Genomic DNA, 17054 nt, shown 5'->3' with positions numbered 1-17054 from the left:
TTCCTCTATTACATCAACTTTTGGAGGCTCCAACTTCTCTGTTATTTTGAAAGCTACAAGTTGTTGGGAAGCTTCTCCTCCCTCTTTTACAATATTTTTCTATATTAGGCTTCAACCTATAAGAGGTTTCTACCTCGATTTATTTTTACAAGCTACTAATTTATAGGAAGCTCCTACTCCCTCTTCAACAAGCTCCAACCTTCTCTTTATCAGGCTACTACCTGAAAGGAGAAAACAATCCCCTGATACATACAAGATTTAATGTGTTGATTTACCTGGTCTTTGTCTATGTTTTGAACAATGTTTTTGTCTTCTTTATAGTTGCTTATCTCTTGCTCCTTCTCCTTATTTCTACATCATATTTTCTCCTCTTCCTCTTTCTCTTTGTGTCAAGTAACTCACGAACTAGGTCTCACGACAACTCAATCAACTCTCTAACCCTCTAACTCTACCTTCCAAAAGTACATCTTTTGTAGACACAATTTGTTAACTATTAGTATTCCATGCACGAATATGAAGTGAAAAGCTTTCATTTCCAAATTATTTCAACTTTTAAATATTAAAACCATCAATCAAAGCCTTACACATCTCAACATACACGAGCATTTTATATCACAACATCTCTGTGCACCTCTACAACACCTTTTTTCTATATTGACAAACACCATCAACTAATACTTTGTCCATGTCTAACTGGTAACACATCAACCAAATACTCTAATCACCAAGCATCTTTAAGGCTCACAAACAACTGGGTTGAATTCACATCACAACATCTAAACGAGCATTCACATCACAACATACCTCTAACAAATAACACATACTCAACTACTTCACTTCTTGATCAACAACACCTACTCAACAATATACGAGCACCAATCAAGCATGTCAATACCCTTTCCCATCAATGACAACAATTCCAACACGCATAGATCTAGAATCACTTTGCCTTTTCTTGATAAATAAAATTCTTTGAACCATAAAAATCAGGGAATCTCCCTCTTTATACCCATGAAAGAAAGCATAGTCCACGAGGTATGCATATAGACATCCATATGGTTCTTTACTAATTTTTTCAAAATAAAAACATACTTCATATTTCCATAATAAAAATAAAAAAATACAATTATTTAGATGCATAACATCGCACTTGATTTCTTAACAGACATTATCTTAGTATCCAAAATATGTTTCTTTACTTTTATTTGACAAATATACTTACAATTATTAAGAAGATTTTCGGCATAAATCACATGTATAAAACCTTTGTCGACGTGTTTCGAACCAACTAGTGTGGTTCATTGTCAGGACAAGTTGAGGAGTTAGATCATGGTTGCCAATTATATAGGGAGAGCAGATCATCCAAACAAGTTGAGGAGTCGGATCATGGCTGCCAATTATATAGGGAGAGCATATCATCCAAACGGCTGGGTTGACTAGGTTGACCATCAATGGCTATCTAAAACGGCTAGATTAAAAATAATATTAAAATATTAATAAGTCAAAGGTAATAGAATAAATAGCTACTTGTAATATATCAGTTATTCAATTTTATCATATTAATATATTTTTCTTAGGTTAATAAATTACTTAATTTAACTCATTTGAAATCTATTTAATCTTTTACGTAAAAAGGGGGGTTTTATATAATAGAATGTTATATTATTTTATTTTAATTATTATACTAAGTTACCTAATTCTAATTTATTTAATCAATTGAATTGCTAGGGATGAGAAAAGGGGTTTATATATGAGAAATATTTATTTATTTAATTAATTATTCATTTATTTATTTATTTTAATTATGATTTAATGGAATAAATTATGAATATTGGTTAAAATTAATATATATTTTTATTTTTATTTTTATGTTATTTATATGGTAAAGGTAGAAACTTAGTAACAAATAGGAATAATAATATTCATAAAATTTTTAATAAGGAAATAGTAATAAACATTTAAATGAGTGTCAAAATTTTATTTTTTATTTTTTTATTTTATTTTATTTTATTTTTATTTATTTATTTATTTTTGTCCTGTTCTTGTCCTCCTTGTTTAAACAATAAAATAAAATAAAAAATAAAATTTTGACACTCGTTTTAATTTTTATTACTATTTCCTTATCAAAAATTTTATGAATATTATTATTCCTATTTGTTACTAAGTTTCTACCTTTACCATATAAATAACATAAAAATAAAAATAAAAATAGAAATATATATTAATTTTAATCCATACCCATAATTTATTCCATTAAATCATAATTAAAATAAATTAATAAATAAATAAATATTTCTAATATATAAACCCCTTTTCTCCTCTCTAGCAATTCAATTGATTAAATAAATTAGAATTAGGTAACTTAGTATAACAATTAAAATAAAATAATATAACATTCTATTATATAAAACCCCCTTTTTACGTATATGATTAAATAATTTATTAACCTAAGAAAATATATTAATATGATAAAATTGAATAACTGATATATTACAAGTAGTTATTTATTCTATTACTTTTGACTTATTAATATTTTAATATTATTTTTAATCTAGCCGTTTTAGATAGTCGTTGATGGTCAACCCAGTCAACCTAGCCGTTTGGATGATCTGCTCTCCCTATATAATTGGTAGCCATGATCTGACTCCTCAACTTGTCCTGACGATGAACCACACTAGTTGGTTTGAAACGCGTCGACAAAGGTTTTCTACATGTGATTTACGCTGAAAATCTTCTTAATAATTATTATGGATCACAGAAACCTCAATTCAACAAATATACTTACATTTTGTTTTAAAATAAAACTATATACAACATCATATTTTCACCTTTTGTAAATCATAAAATATATTTTTTTTTACATTATAATAAAATAAATTATATTATTATTAATTAATAAATTATAAAAATATTAAATAATTTTTTATTTAAATAAAATATTTATAATTTATATTAATTTAATAATGTTAAATGTATAAAATTTAAATTCCATATTATTATAAACCTAAAATATAAAATTTTATTTATTAAAATTATGAAAACATAATATTATTATAAAGATCAGAGAAATAAATATTAATATATAAATTATAATCACTACAATTTTATAATCACATTATATTATAAATTTTATAAAATTATTTAATATAAATAATAGAGTTAAAAATTAAAAACATTATATTTTAAATTATTTAATATAATTAATTAAATTTAAAAATATCAAAATTGAAAATTAAAAATCTAAAGATAAAATCTAGTATTGCAAAAATCATAAAAGCAATTTTCCCATTGTATATGGATTAAATCTTTCATTGTCTATCAAAATCATAAAAGCACATTATTATGATCCTCTTATAAATGTTATAATGGGTGGTACAAATTTCATAAAAGCAATTTTCTCATTGTATATGGATTAAATATTTCATTGTCTATCAAAATCATAAAAGCACATTATTATGATCCTCTTATAAATGCTATAATGGGTGGTACAAATTTCATAAAAGCAATTTTCCCATTGTATATGGATTAAATATTTCATTGTCTATCAAAATCATAAAAGCACATTATTATGATCCTCTTATAAATGTTATAATGGGTGGTACAAATTCCATAAAAAGTTATAGAATGCTTATCCATTATGGTTCTAGACCATTTTTACCTACTATCCTAGGGTTGGTTTTATAGCTTTTTAGGGAATGTAAAACATCGGATTTCTAAAAGGTGGATTATGTTCACCTACATTCGCACCACTACATGGTTGTATAGTTTTACAAGAAATGTAAAACATTGAACTAATAAAAAAATGGATGATGCTCACCTCCATTTTCATTACTCAATGATTCAGCCCCACTCTTTATCTTCTTTTGATGAGATATTCCCAACAAAGGGGTGTGTAAGGTCAATTTTTACTAATCATTTTATATATATATATATATATATATATATATATATATATATTATAAAGGTGTGTAAATAAGGTACAATGTTTGAAAGGTTATCTTAATAAAATTTCTCATTTTGAATGGTTTATAGACCTAAATTTATTATAGACCTAAATTTATTATATTTAAATAATATGGGAAATATTTTCTTTTAAGTCAATATTAACAAAGAACACATTATAAATATTAACATCACAACATCATGCTCCTGAGCACTACTACTTTATAAATCATTTTTGTCGTTGTTAATAAAACATTCATGGCTCTCGCAATATTCCTTTGAAATTATTTTACAAAATATTTTGGAAATAATTTTGATTTTTTTTAATTTAATTTTTATTTGATCATTTTTTAACAACATCTTAACACTGGCAAGTTGAAGGTTATTCAAATTGATAAATTTCAATGTTGTCTTTTTAGGTATCCAATGCATCCAACTAGAAGCCAAGGGCCAAGGGGAATGGAACAAAGGGGAATGAAACAAAGAGCAAAAAGCGTTGAAGTTTGAGAACATGATCAGTGACACCTCTAAGAATATTTAGGCAAAAGTATGTCACAAATCAACTATTAATTTCTAAGTAGATTAGATGTTTTTTTTTCTTTTAAATATGACTAATTCTATTAATGTAACAAAAAATGGTACAAGGAGGCACCAGCCTCTACAGATCAAATCTCAGACTATGCCATGTTTATCAACCAATAACTGTAAATGACTGCCCGCACCGGGGAAACCAGTCCAAAACTAGAAGTGTTTGCTACCCACACAGGGGTAACAGCCTATAACGCCAGAGTGGAAGAGTTTGTTGAACAAAACATCAAAATTGACAACATTTTCATAAAAGAAACAACAGAAGAGACCCCTAAGGTTGGTAGCTAGGAACTCAAAACCTGAAGAAAACTTTGGCCAGCTAGGTGTCATTAGGTGGAGGAGGTTCTTCCACAATCAAACACCTATACGCTTCCATGTCATCTTCCTCGTCCTATTGATCTCTCGTCGTTGCATCCACATTCTTGAAGCTGCCTGGAATATTGCCTCCCTGAGTTGCACCTGAGCGGTCCAGAGCTTCTTCATGGCTTCTGCACGTCCCTGAGTTGCTGCCACGGGCTCTTCTTCTGCTGGTGTTGGTCCTCTCCTGAATGTTATGAGTTGAGACTTCAGAGCTTTGAGGCTCCTCTCTAAAAGCTACTGAAATGGTTGCAATAATGCACGGGTGCTCCAGCGTGCAACGAAACTGGAATTGGGCAGAGTGACTGGGTTGCAGAGTCGGGATAGAAGCAGCAGAAGGTTGGAGAGCCTCTTCAATACTCTGAGAACCAGCCGGCTAAGCACGCCTCCTACTGCTACGGGTGGCAAAATAACGACCCGAGAAATGAGTCGTCATCGAGGGGGCGGAAGAGTCCGAAGGGGTTGAGTTAGAGAGGGACAGCGAGGGAGGGCGAATTGCTCTTCCTCCGCTGTTGCCTCTTCTGCAGCGCATCCTGTGACACAGACGAGGCATATTCGCCTGGTCGAGAACAAGGAGGAGCAGTGCCAGGGATTGAATGGCCAGTGGAAGCAGGAGGACCGGTAATCCGTGGTTCAGATCCAGGATTCAAGGCCGAAGCAGCAGTTCGAAAGCAACAAAGTAGACTCTGCGAGAAGTGGGCATCATCTACCATCTCAATACAACAAAGGATTTGGCATCGTCTCCCCGTTGACGTGCGCGAGCTCGACTCTGCAGCAGCAAGGAGACAAATGCAATTCAGAGGCGGAACAGGGGAAAGGCGGTCCAAATTTTCCATCTTATGAACCAGAATGAGGTTTCCTCGGCCCGCACAAAGCATTAAAATGCCATTAATGTCGGCAGTGAGCTTCTGGGTGGAAGCGTGGGTGTCCATGTGGCCGCACCACTTGCCAACCCACATTTGTTGTGTTGTACCAGCACCTTTAATCACCCGCATCCAGAAAAGTAGATTAAATGTTAATATAATATGTAATATACATTAATGAAACTTCAATGTAGTTTTTTTTATATTATCCTAAAATTATTTATATGTTTTTTTGTTTGTCCTCTATTTTAATCAAAGTTAATAATATTCCCAAAATATTTTTTATTAAATTTCTCAAAGAACATAATAAACAAAAACAATTTTATCACCAAATTATTTTCACAACATACTGGAGAAAAACAATTTATTATAAATTTACTTTTATATTAAAAAAAAAATGCCAATACCAAAATACCAAATCTTAACCACTGCAATTTCTCCTTAATTAAAAGGTCTAAAACCAACGATATATTTTTAAATTTAAAAATATTCACCCAAAAAAAACCTACGATTTATCATTGCACTCATTTTACTTTATAAGTTCATAGATTTCGCATTGTTAACCATTGTGATTAATATGTTTATTATTAGCAATTGCTTCAAAAGGTGTAAACAAAGGTCGATAAGATTGTTAAATTGGATTTGTGAAATTAGAAAAATTATAGTTTGGTTTGAAATAATAATTGTTGTATTAGATTTAGAATGTTTACATTTACATATACTCTCTGGTATGGATATCATTTGGAAATCATTTACTTAGATTTTATCTTTTCGTCATTATTTAATAGTAAACCAAAAAAATAGTCCATGACTTATTTTTTTTAATCCAAATTAATTTTTTTTAGAAGATCTTTGCCACAAATCAAAAAATGTTTTTTAGTGGAGTTGGGATAGTTGGGATTTAAAAAACATTTACTTCATTAGAAATAATTAATATTATAATAATAATTTTAACAATCTAATTAAAATTAAATGTAAAAACAGAGTGTTAAATAAACTCAAAAATATTAATAATTATGTTAATAGACCTTTATATTTTTTAATAGGAATTTCAGAATTATAAAAAGTTATTAAGTGGATGGTAGGGATTTAAACTCCATAGAATAATGTAGAATATTATTAGTAGTATGCACAAATAAAAAGTTGAGATTTACCTATAAAATAACTATGTTCTTTTTTCCCTTTCAATTAAATAGATTAATTAAAGAAAATGTCACATTAACAAGTGATGATTTTTGGGACATATGATCTTGATAAGCCATGGTATTGTAACAAAGCCTATTTGCAAATATGGTAAAGTGGGGGTGGATCTCCATGGTTAAGAATATTATTACATGTTTTTGTAAATGTATAATAATAATTATTATTTAAAATTAATTTATAATTTATACTTTAATAGTTACAAGTTTTTATTTTCTTTAAAATTTAGTAGTTAATTTTTTTGAATTGTTAATTTTGAATATGTAATCTACAACAAAAAAAATTGAGAATTTTCAGACACTAAGTCTATTTGTACATTTAAAATGAATTTTAAATAAGAAAAATTCAATATCTTCAGAAAAAAATTATACTATAGAATCCCAAAAAAAATAAGAAAAAAAATTCAAAACAATTATACTGCTCTGTTTATAAAAATTTCTTATAAAAACTTATAGAGAAACATCCCTGAGTTGAATCTATTGGAAAGCAAGTATATATTCCAATGTTAATAACTTAATGTTTTTCAATTCCAATATTAATAAGATATGAAGTTAATTGTTTCCAATTCTACATATGCGCTCTGCAAATGCGATTTGGAATCGCCTCGGCTCTCCATACTGAAACCCTCGCCTCACGTAGCGCTCAACCTGCAATCTGAAGCGCCCTGACTGACGGTTCTCTAATGATTGCGCTCCCAGGAGGGGCGGGATCCACCCCCCCTCCATACTCTGGCTCAACCTCTAACCACTCAAAGGAAAAACACAATGATCCTCTGCACAAACCAGCAGGCCTCTCTGAAACGCAGCAAGGACCAGATCCGGCTACCAATGAAGTAGAAGTTGTTGCTACATGCGATGACATTGGCAAAGACAATGGCGGGAATAAGAAAGCTCCTAAGACGCCAACAAAGGCGACTTCATCCACATGCATACCAAAAAAGGCTGAAAGAATCAAAGTCGAGCTACCCAGCGAACGAATCAATGGTGAAATTCAATTTATGAGGGATCATGCACTCATCGGCAAGTTCCTCGGATTTTTGCCTTCTTAAAAGGCCCTGAATGGCTAGATCGCTTCAAAATGGAAGCCTAAGGGACAAGTTACTTTGCAGCTTGACCCCAAAGGCTTCTTCACGGCGATCTTTAACTGTCTAGAGGACAAATCACGAATATTTGAAGGAGGTTCGTACTTCTTTAATTCTTCTGGACTGTTCTTAAGAGAATGGAAAGAAAGATTTGATCCAGACAAGGAGGATTTCAGCTGGGCTTCGGTCTGGATACGAATGTATTCCCTTCCTGTAGAATATTGGAAGGAGGAAACTCTAAGGGACATAGGCAACAGCATGGGGACCTTCATCAAAGCTTCCGAGGAAACTAAAACTCGCAAATACACTTCTTATGCCCGGATCTGTGTCCAAATGCACATCTCCAAAGATCTTGCAGATACGGTAAGTCTTTTTCACGACGACTTTGAGTGGATCCAATCTTTAGATTATGAGCACATTCCTTTTCGCTGCAGGAAGTGCCATGAGCATGGCCATCTCTTCAGGGATTGTCCCCTCAATCCTCAACCCAAACCCTCTGTCAATGATCCAAGCACAGACTCAGAAGGCTTCATCAAAATCCCTAATCGCCGCCGTCATGCAAAGAAACCTACCCCTGCTCCTGATAGATCCAAAAAGCTAAATTCCCAGAACAGATTTGCAATACTCACCCCTAGTGAACCTGCTGAAAATCCTCCAGCTTCATCCTTGGATAACGCTGAAACACCTTCTCCCTCCAGGATCCTCAAGCATCCTCCCACTTCAGCTGACTCTGTTCCTTCAAGCCCTCCCGTCTCCCCTGCTCATAAGATATCTGATCCAGAAAATGCAGCGCAACCTTCTTTCATGGATCTGGAAGCGGCTCTAATCCTTAGTACTCAGGACAATAATCTCAGGGAAGAACAAAACATGCCTTCAAAAATGGATGAAGATCCAGAGAGTATTAGCTTAGAAGGTTTAGATATTCTCAAGTTGGAGACAGCCTGTAAACAAAAAGAGTATAACTCAATCCCTCCATGGGAAATCGAAAGGCTAGAAGGAGTTCTTAGCAAAGTGCATCACAACAAATGCTTAGGAATACAAGCAGGAAGCCCTTGGGATGGAAAGAAAATCCTGAAAGAAACAAAAAAAAGAGGGCGCAAAACGGACCTGCAGAGGACCATCATACTAGGGGAACTGCTCATGGAATCGGGGAGATTTCCTAAGCTGACAAAGTACTACAAATCTCAACCCCACAGTTCCTCATGAAGCTCCTCTCCTGGAATGTAAGAGGTTTGAACAGTGCGTCTAAACATAGAATGTTAAAAAATGTGATACAGCAAGAAAAGCCCTCCATAGTTTTTCTTCAAGAAACAAAAAGCAACAGTGCTACCTTAGAAAAGATTCTGAGGAAGATCTGGGCCGGCTGCAGCTCTGTCACTGTGGATGCCTCAGGCGCATCGGGGGGACTAGCGATCATCTAGAACCCACAACTTCTCAGTCTTTACGATTTCCACGCTTCTCATTTCTTCATCCAAGCCACTTTTCATCTCACAGGAACAGATATTCATGGTCACCTTTCAAATGTCTACTTCCCGCAACAATTAAATCAGAAATTGGCGCTTCTGGATTCTCTCACGACTCTGAATTCTAACAGACAATTTCCACTATGGATTGGAGGGGGCGACTTCAACATCATCAGAGCCCTGGAAGAAAAAAGCGGCGGCAGAACGAAACTAGAAGGAGACAGTATTGGCTTTCGTAACTTTATTCAAAATAATCACCTCATGGATATTCACACATCAAATGGAGTCTATACTTGGTCCAATAAACGCAGTGGTTCTCAGCACATCGCCTCAAGACTGGATCGCTTTCTTATTTCGGACAATGCCATACACCTTGGAGGGGATTTTCAGGCCTCTATTGTGCCCCACGGAGGATCCGACCACTGGCCCATTCTGTTGCAATGGGCACGCCCAGGCACAAAAAGCAACAGACCCTTTCGATTTGAGGCGTTTTGGTTCACCAACACCAATTTCAAATCAGTGGTGAAGGAGGCATGGAAATCCTTCAAAACCTCTGAAGGTACCAAAATGTTCCAATTTCAACAGAAATTGAAGAGCCTCAAGCAGGTTCTTAAAAATTGGAATCATACCCAATTCGGCAATATATTTGAGCAGCGAAAAAAATTGGAGCAGCAAATGAGCACTTTACAACAGAAGATTATTATGGAGGGGCGAACAGAAGACAGAGCGCACCAGGAGCAGATCCTCTGGACTGAGATCGAGACACGCAGACAGCAGGAAGAAACTCTATGGCGGCAGAAATCTCGCATTCGCTGGCTAAAGGAGGGGGAGAAAAACACAAAGTTTTTTCACAGATCCGCAATCCAGAGGAGGATGCACAATAATATAGCTTTCATTAACAACAGGCAAGGGGAAAAATTAGAAAAGCATGAAGAAATAGAAAAGGAATTCCAAGAACACTTCCAGGAAATCCTTAAGGAACAACCAGAAAGCAGAGATCAGGCTATTAAAAAAATCACACAGCTCATCCCTAAAACAATTACGGAAGACCACAACAAACAGTTGCTTCAACCTATCTCAATGAAAGAAGTGGAAGAGGCTATAGCTCAAATCAAAGATGGTAAAGCACCAGGTCCTGACGGGTTCACAACAAATTTTTTTCATGAATTTTTGGAGCTGATTAGCACAGAAGTTTGGGAATTAGTGGAGGAATCACGGATAATGCATTGGATTCTCCCTTCGCTTAACTCCACCTTCTTAGCATTAATTCCCAAAGGGGCTGAGTCAAACACGCCTGACAAATACAGGCCTATTGCACTATGTAACGTCATCTACAAACTTATTTCCAAAGTCTTAGCCAACAGGCTCAAACCCCTTCTCCCACTCCTAATCTCGCAGGAGCAGACTGGCTATGTAGAGGGGCGACAAATAATGGACGGCATAATCCTCTCAAACGAGGTGATTCATTCACTGAAGCTTCTAAAAAAGCCAGGTATGATTCTGAAGCTTGATCTTTCAAAAGCATTTGATAAACTCAGCTGGTCTTATATACAACAGATGCTACTGGCGTTTGGATTTAATGCAACATGGACTAGATGGATTATGAACCTCATCTCTTCACCCAGCTTCTCAATCCTGCTCAATGGCTCTCCCTCCAAGCCCTTCCGCCCCTCTCGTGGAATCCGTCAAGGGGACCCCCTCTCCCCTTTTCTTTTTGTTCTAATGGCTGAAGGCCTCAGCCGTTTGCTTCACTCAGCGATCTCTTCTCAAACCCTGAAAGGCATCTCTCTTCATGGTCTTCACCCATTGTCTCACCAACAGTTTGTTGATGACACCATGCTCTTTGGACACCCTTCATCTCACGAAGCCTCTGCCTTCAAAGATCTGCTTTCTCTCTTCTCTGAAGCCTCTGGCACCTCTATCAATGCCACCAAATCCCAGCTTTTCTTCTTTCATACTCCAGCCTCCACTCAAAGAAACATAGCAAGAATTTTGGGATACTCCATTGCAACGCTTCCCTCGAAATATCTGGGAGCTCCTCTCCTGGACTCAGCTATTAAAAATGCCTCCTGGAGAACCCTCATAGACAAGCTGGAATCTAGGCTCTCCTCATGGACCTTTCGCTCGCTCAACATGGCCAGTAGACTTATCCTCATAAAATCCGTTCTCCAGGCTATGCCCCTATATCTCTTTTCTGTCTTAGCTGCTCCAAAATGGGTTCTTAAAAGAATCCGCAATCTGCAGAGAAACTTTCTGTGGGGCTCCTCAGGTCTCAACAGGAAATGGGCACTGGTAAATTGGAATGAAGTCTGTCAACCAAAAGCAATCGGCGGGTTAGGATTGAGAGATCCCCTCCAAAGTAACAACACAATGGGAGCCCGAGTTTGGTGGAACTGGCTCTCCAAACCTCACACTCCCTGGGCTCGTCTTTGGCAAGCAAAATATGTACCTGGATGCCAATGGAAAGATCTTATTAGAATCTGCCCTACGACTCCTGGTTCCCTGATCTGGAATGCGGCCAAGCTCCACAGTGCCTTCATACAGGAACACAGCTTCTGGGAAGTGCATTCGGGTACCTCAGCTCGATTTTGGGAGGATTCATGGCAGCAACTCCCAAAACTAGCGTCTCTCTTTCACAAGCCAATGTGGCAGGCCCATATGCAGCATGCTGACCTCATCAACGTTCATCATTTCTGGCAACAACAAACTTCTCACGATTTTCATTGCTGGAAACCAGCAAGCACTTGGCAGGCCAACTGGCAAGGCGAATCCTATACAGAGATAGAGCAGGAACTGAATCAAAGGAAAATTAAGCAATCTGATCAACAGGACAAGCTTCGCTGGGGTCACACGCCTAAAGGTATGTTCACAACGAAGGAAGCACATCACCTTCGCTATACTCCCACGCAGGCAAACAAAGACAAACTCTGGGACCAAGTATGGCAACCAGGTTTATGGCCCAAGGTCTCCACTTTCTTATGGCTGCTTGGCAAACAGCGCATTCTCACATGGGACAAGCTGCAAAAACGAGGCTTCATAGGCCCTTCAAGATGTCCTAACTGTAATCTCAACGCAGAAACAGCTGTGCATCTAATGGATACTTGTCCTCTTGCCACTCTCCTATGGGAGAAAATTGATAACTGCAACAGAAGATCTGGCAGAAGACAAGGAGATATTGCAGAAACTATCAGAAACTGGCCAAGGCATCCCTTTCAAAGCTCTTTGTTAAACTCGCTATGGAACCTCATCCCAGGCTTCGCTTATTGGATATTATGGAAAGAGAGAAACAATAGGGTCTTCAACAACTCCAGCAAGCCTTTCGACACTCTATGGCTTCTCCTCCAGCACAATCTCCGAGAGACTCTGGCATTAAGACATTGGCAACCAGCGGACTTGCCAGAACTCCCTCAGGAACGCCTTATCTTAAATGCCTGGAACATGGACTTTTCCACTCCGGTCCAAATCAACCCCTGTTCCCCGTCCAGCTCTGCCTCTCCTCTATTCTGGTTTCCCCCTGCTCCCAATTCGTTCAAATTAAACTTTGATGGCGCGGCTAAGGGAAACCCAGGACCCGCTGGTTACGAAGGAGTCTTCAGAGATGAATTAGGCACAATTAGACACATTTATCACGGCAACATTGGCATCGACACCAACAATGCAGCGAAGCTGGAAGGAATCTGGAAAGGCATCTGCATAGCAGAGCAAGAAAACATGTATCCTCTTGAGGTTGAAGGAGACTCCCTCATAATAATAGAAGCGGTCATCAGAATCCAGGCAGGCTCCTCAGCTTCCAAAACAGCCACAAGTTGGAGATTACTAAGCAGATTGGAACAGATGGAGGAAAGACTGAGGATGCCCCGAAGCATCATTTTCAGGCACGTAAGATGCACAGCCAACAAAGTGGCAGACAGAATGGCCAACCAGGGGGTCAGTCAGCAGACTCACAACTTCTCAGGCCCACTCAGTGACATAAATGATGAACAGCTCCAGAAGGAATGCATCGCTCTGGCGCAACAGGACTTTTCAATCCAGGCACAGAGGCGCTGATTGGAAAGCTTGCAGGAAATGGTCGAAAATGTCAGGCAATGGGTTACATACAGGGGCCATGGCAATGGCTAGGAACGGGCCACGCAAGTCAACGAAGGCGGTCCTCTTCTGCTCACTCAGGCCCACCTCTGAGCTGGAGAACGCCCTCTGCTGGCAGCGTAATGTTGGTAAGGAGGACAGACTGAAACATTTCCTTTCACTGAATGGACAGTGCAAGCGTCAGGAGCACACAGGTTTTAGCCACGACATGCGCAAACCGGATTGTCATTTCCAAACGCATTCTGATCTAATGTATCCTGATCCAACGCATCTCTGTCATGATGATCCAACGCATCTCTGTCATATGCGTATGCGTATTGACTTGAACTTTCCAGGCTGCGGCCTGTTGTAAAATACTCTGTTTTTCTTTTAATATAGATTTAGTCCAATTTAGAAAAAAAAAAATTGTTTCCAATTCTAATGGAAGGTCATGATATGAATTAGCTTTCCAACATAAAAATTGAATATGAAATTTTTTCATAAAATATAAAACCAAGGAAATTATCGACTTTAAAAAGAAAAATCACAAGATTATAATACAAATTAACTCCACCATATTCCATATATATACATATATAAACAAAATCTCCAATCTCCAATGCTATTGATTTTGATATTAATTAAAATAAATAAGGCACTTTCATTAATAGAAACTAAATCTTGTGTTTAATTAAACTGTGGTTTTAATCTTTAATGGATTATGGTTTTAACCTTAATGTCATTTCTAATCACATAATTTTAAAAACCATGGCTTTTGATCCTAACCATACCATATCAGGTGATTATGAAATGAATCACTCTCCCCCCCCCCTTTTTTGAAAAGGAACAAAGAGATTACAGTTTACAGTTCATTATAAAAATAAATTCAAAAGAGGATCTTCCGCTATGAGATCAACCTTCCACTGTGGCATCAACAATGCCATAAGCTCGAGCTTATGTTGCTGACATAAAAACATCTCTACTTCTCATTAAGCTTTAATTTTATCTCACTAAGCTTAATTAAAGCATTTTCAATACATAAACAAAATGATAACAAGCTTAATTATTTCATTTTCAATCATAAGTTTCTGATTAAGCTTTGATTTTTATTAAAATGAGGTCAATTACGACATTTCCAACCATGAAATATTAAGCTTAATTATTGCATTTTCAATAAGAGACGAACTATTAAAAATCCCAAGTTTTTGATTAAGTGTTGATTTTGATTCGAATGAGGTCAATTAAGACATTTCCAACCATTGAATCTTACAAACACCTACTTTTTTTTGAGTTTTGATTTTGATCATTATGCCATTTTCAATCACAAAAATTGATGCAGGAGCATCTGGCTGACAGGACAAAGACAAAATAAAGGCGGAATGGTCTCTGAAGGGAACGAAGGAGTAAATTCACTGGAATGATAATGTGGTTGTTTTTTTTTGTCTTTTATCTAATTAAGCTGTAAGAGTCAAGTAACTGAACAGTAATTAGGAACAGTAGGAATGTTAATTATTTAGGATTAGGATTTTAAGACAGTCAATTTTGTCCTTGTGTTAATGACTAACGACAAAGAAACAGTTCGGAACAAAACTGATGTAACTAATCAAAACATAACCGACAGCAGTTGGAAAGAAACTGCCAACCATCTAACAATGGTTAAAAAGGGGGACAAAACATCATAGTTCTTCTTCTTCAATATTCTGGGTAATAAAGGAATTGAATTTTACAAAAAATATTCTGTGTATTCTAACCTCTACAACGTCCCTAAACAGTTGAATCATTATACAGTAAAGCATTCAGTTTTCTTTTATGAACAATATATAGTTTCTGTGCGTGATAAATTTACAGGTGTGTGGTTACATGCAAACAAAAACCACGTTGGTCCAGGAGAGAGAATTAATTCTGGACAGCACACGGATGAACCCCAGGACGAGGAAAGAAAAGACTACCTCCAGTTCACGAGAAGACCCATAAGCAGAAACAACAAGATCAGTCGAAAACTTAATTTACAGACGGGAAATTAAACTCAGACACTGTCAGGTATGAATCCCCGATGAGTATTCACAATTTTTTGCATCTAAATTCATACATAAGGGAACAAAAGAAAGTCACTGTACATTAATTCTATAGACATATCAGTCGAAACATAATCATTCCATAGTTACAGTTGTCGTGCTAAGAAAACAAATTCCTTGGTAAAATTCGGACAAGACATCATATGGGTGGAAACCCTCGACACCACTACAGAAGCCAGACAGTGAAATAATAATTGTAAAAAAACCAACAGCCGAGACTGCCACCGACGAAGGCACAACAAGCCATTGACACATCCATTTGAGAAAAGAACAAACAACAGCGACCAGAACAGAGGAGTGTTACTACCCATGTCAAACCGAGATAACCGAGCTACCGGGTGTGGAATTTCTTTGAATAGCCAACTAAGTCGCCGGGCTCCAATCCTTCCAAGGAACCAGACCCTACAATCACCAGAACAGTGTCATAAAAACAAGGGAGAGCACGCAAGGAGAAACAAATGTATAACATGAGATAACAAAACAAAACCACAAAACGCTTACCTGGCATTGGCGAGTCGTGGTTGGAATAACTACACCAGAATACCCTGCTCACAAAGGAGTTGAGAACGTTAGTTAGCTGAGTAAGGAGAAAGCACATACTGATAGCATAGAATCAGAGAATTTACCTGGTGACCTGACGAAGGCGTTGGAGGGAGTTGACATCATAACCTACCACGAACGAGAAAGGATGACCAGGAACCTTAGAACGAACATCTAGAGTAGTCTAGTCGGCAGTCGAATGCAGTGACAAATAGAGAGAAACCATAAACATTCACACAGTTATTTACAGAACTGCAAAAATGCAAATGCATACCATGGATAACCAGTAAAACGCCGGAGACAAGAAACAGAACGAGGAAGACCAGGCCTTACCAAACCAACATTGTAAACAGACCAGTTCTGAATCGAAGGACTAAGCAGCAAAAACTCTAAGTCGAAACCTCCAGAAGACATCGAATACGTAGAGCTTACAGAACCCAACGAAGGCACAAACCAAATGACCACAGCGAGGGTTTGATCATTCATACCTAGGTGGAACGAGAAGTCCAAGGGAGGACAGTTGGCAGTTAATGGGAGACAGAGGTACCAATCACCGGCGCAAGTACAGGGAATAATTGAAGTGACCATAAATCCAATTGCCGACGAATCAACTTGTATTCCAAATAATCTGCAGTCCATTATTGCAAGTTGCCACGTAATTCCCGCGTAGGTATTCGGAGTGAGCGGTCACGTGGGCTGAGCTCATCAAGTGGTATCAGAGCAGGTTGTTGAAGAAATCAGGATATGGAGGTTCAAAGACGAGGACGTGGAAGAGGTGTGCGCAGGGCAGCAGATGAGGGCTTGAGGGGAGAATTAAGGGCCCTTACTGCTCGTTTAGAAGCAGTGGAGGCAGGTAGGAGAAGAGACCCAGAACTTGGAG

General features: G+C 36.9%; 1 protein-coding gene across 1 annotated transcript; it reads left to right on the top strand.

Moving 5' to 3' along the window:
- Nucleotides 1–7632: 7632 nt before the first annotated feature.
- On the top strand, nt 7633–13541 carry LOC149153255 (uncharacterized). Its single transcript, XM_089443756.1, has 5 exons — nt 7633–7969; nt 8126–9042; nt 9309–9423; nt 9526–10952; nt 11052–13541. The coding sequence occupies exons 1-5, from the start codon at nt 7633–7635 to the stop codon at nt 13539–13541; spliced, it is 5286 nt and encodes a 1761-aa protein (XP_089299882.1).
- The last annotated feature ends 3513 nt before the right edge of the window (nt 13542–17054 follow it).

The sequence above is a fragment of the Pinus tabuliformis genome, chromosome 9, assembly GCF_031772625.1.
Source record: "Pinus tabuliformis cultivar Carrire ecotype Pingquan chromosome 9, CPIR1, whole genome shotgun sequence".
In the NCBI taxonomy this organism is placed as follows: Eukaryota; Viridiplantae; Streptophyta; class Pinopsida; order Pinales; family Pinaceae; genus Pinus; species Pinus tabuliformis.
Note: the sequence above shows the minus strand (reverse complement) of the source record. Positions and strands in the feature narration are given on the sequence as shown.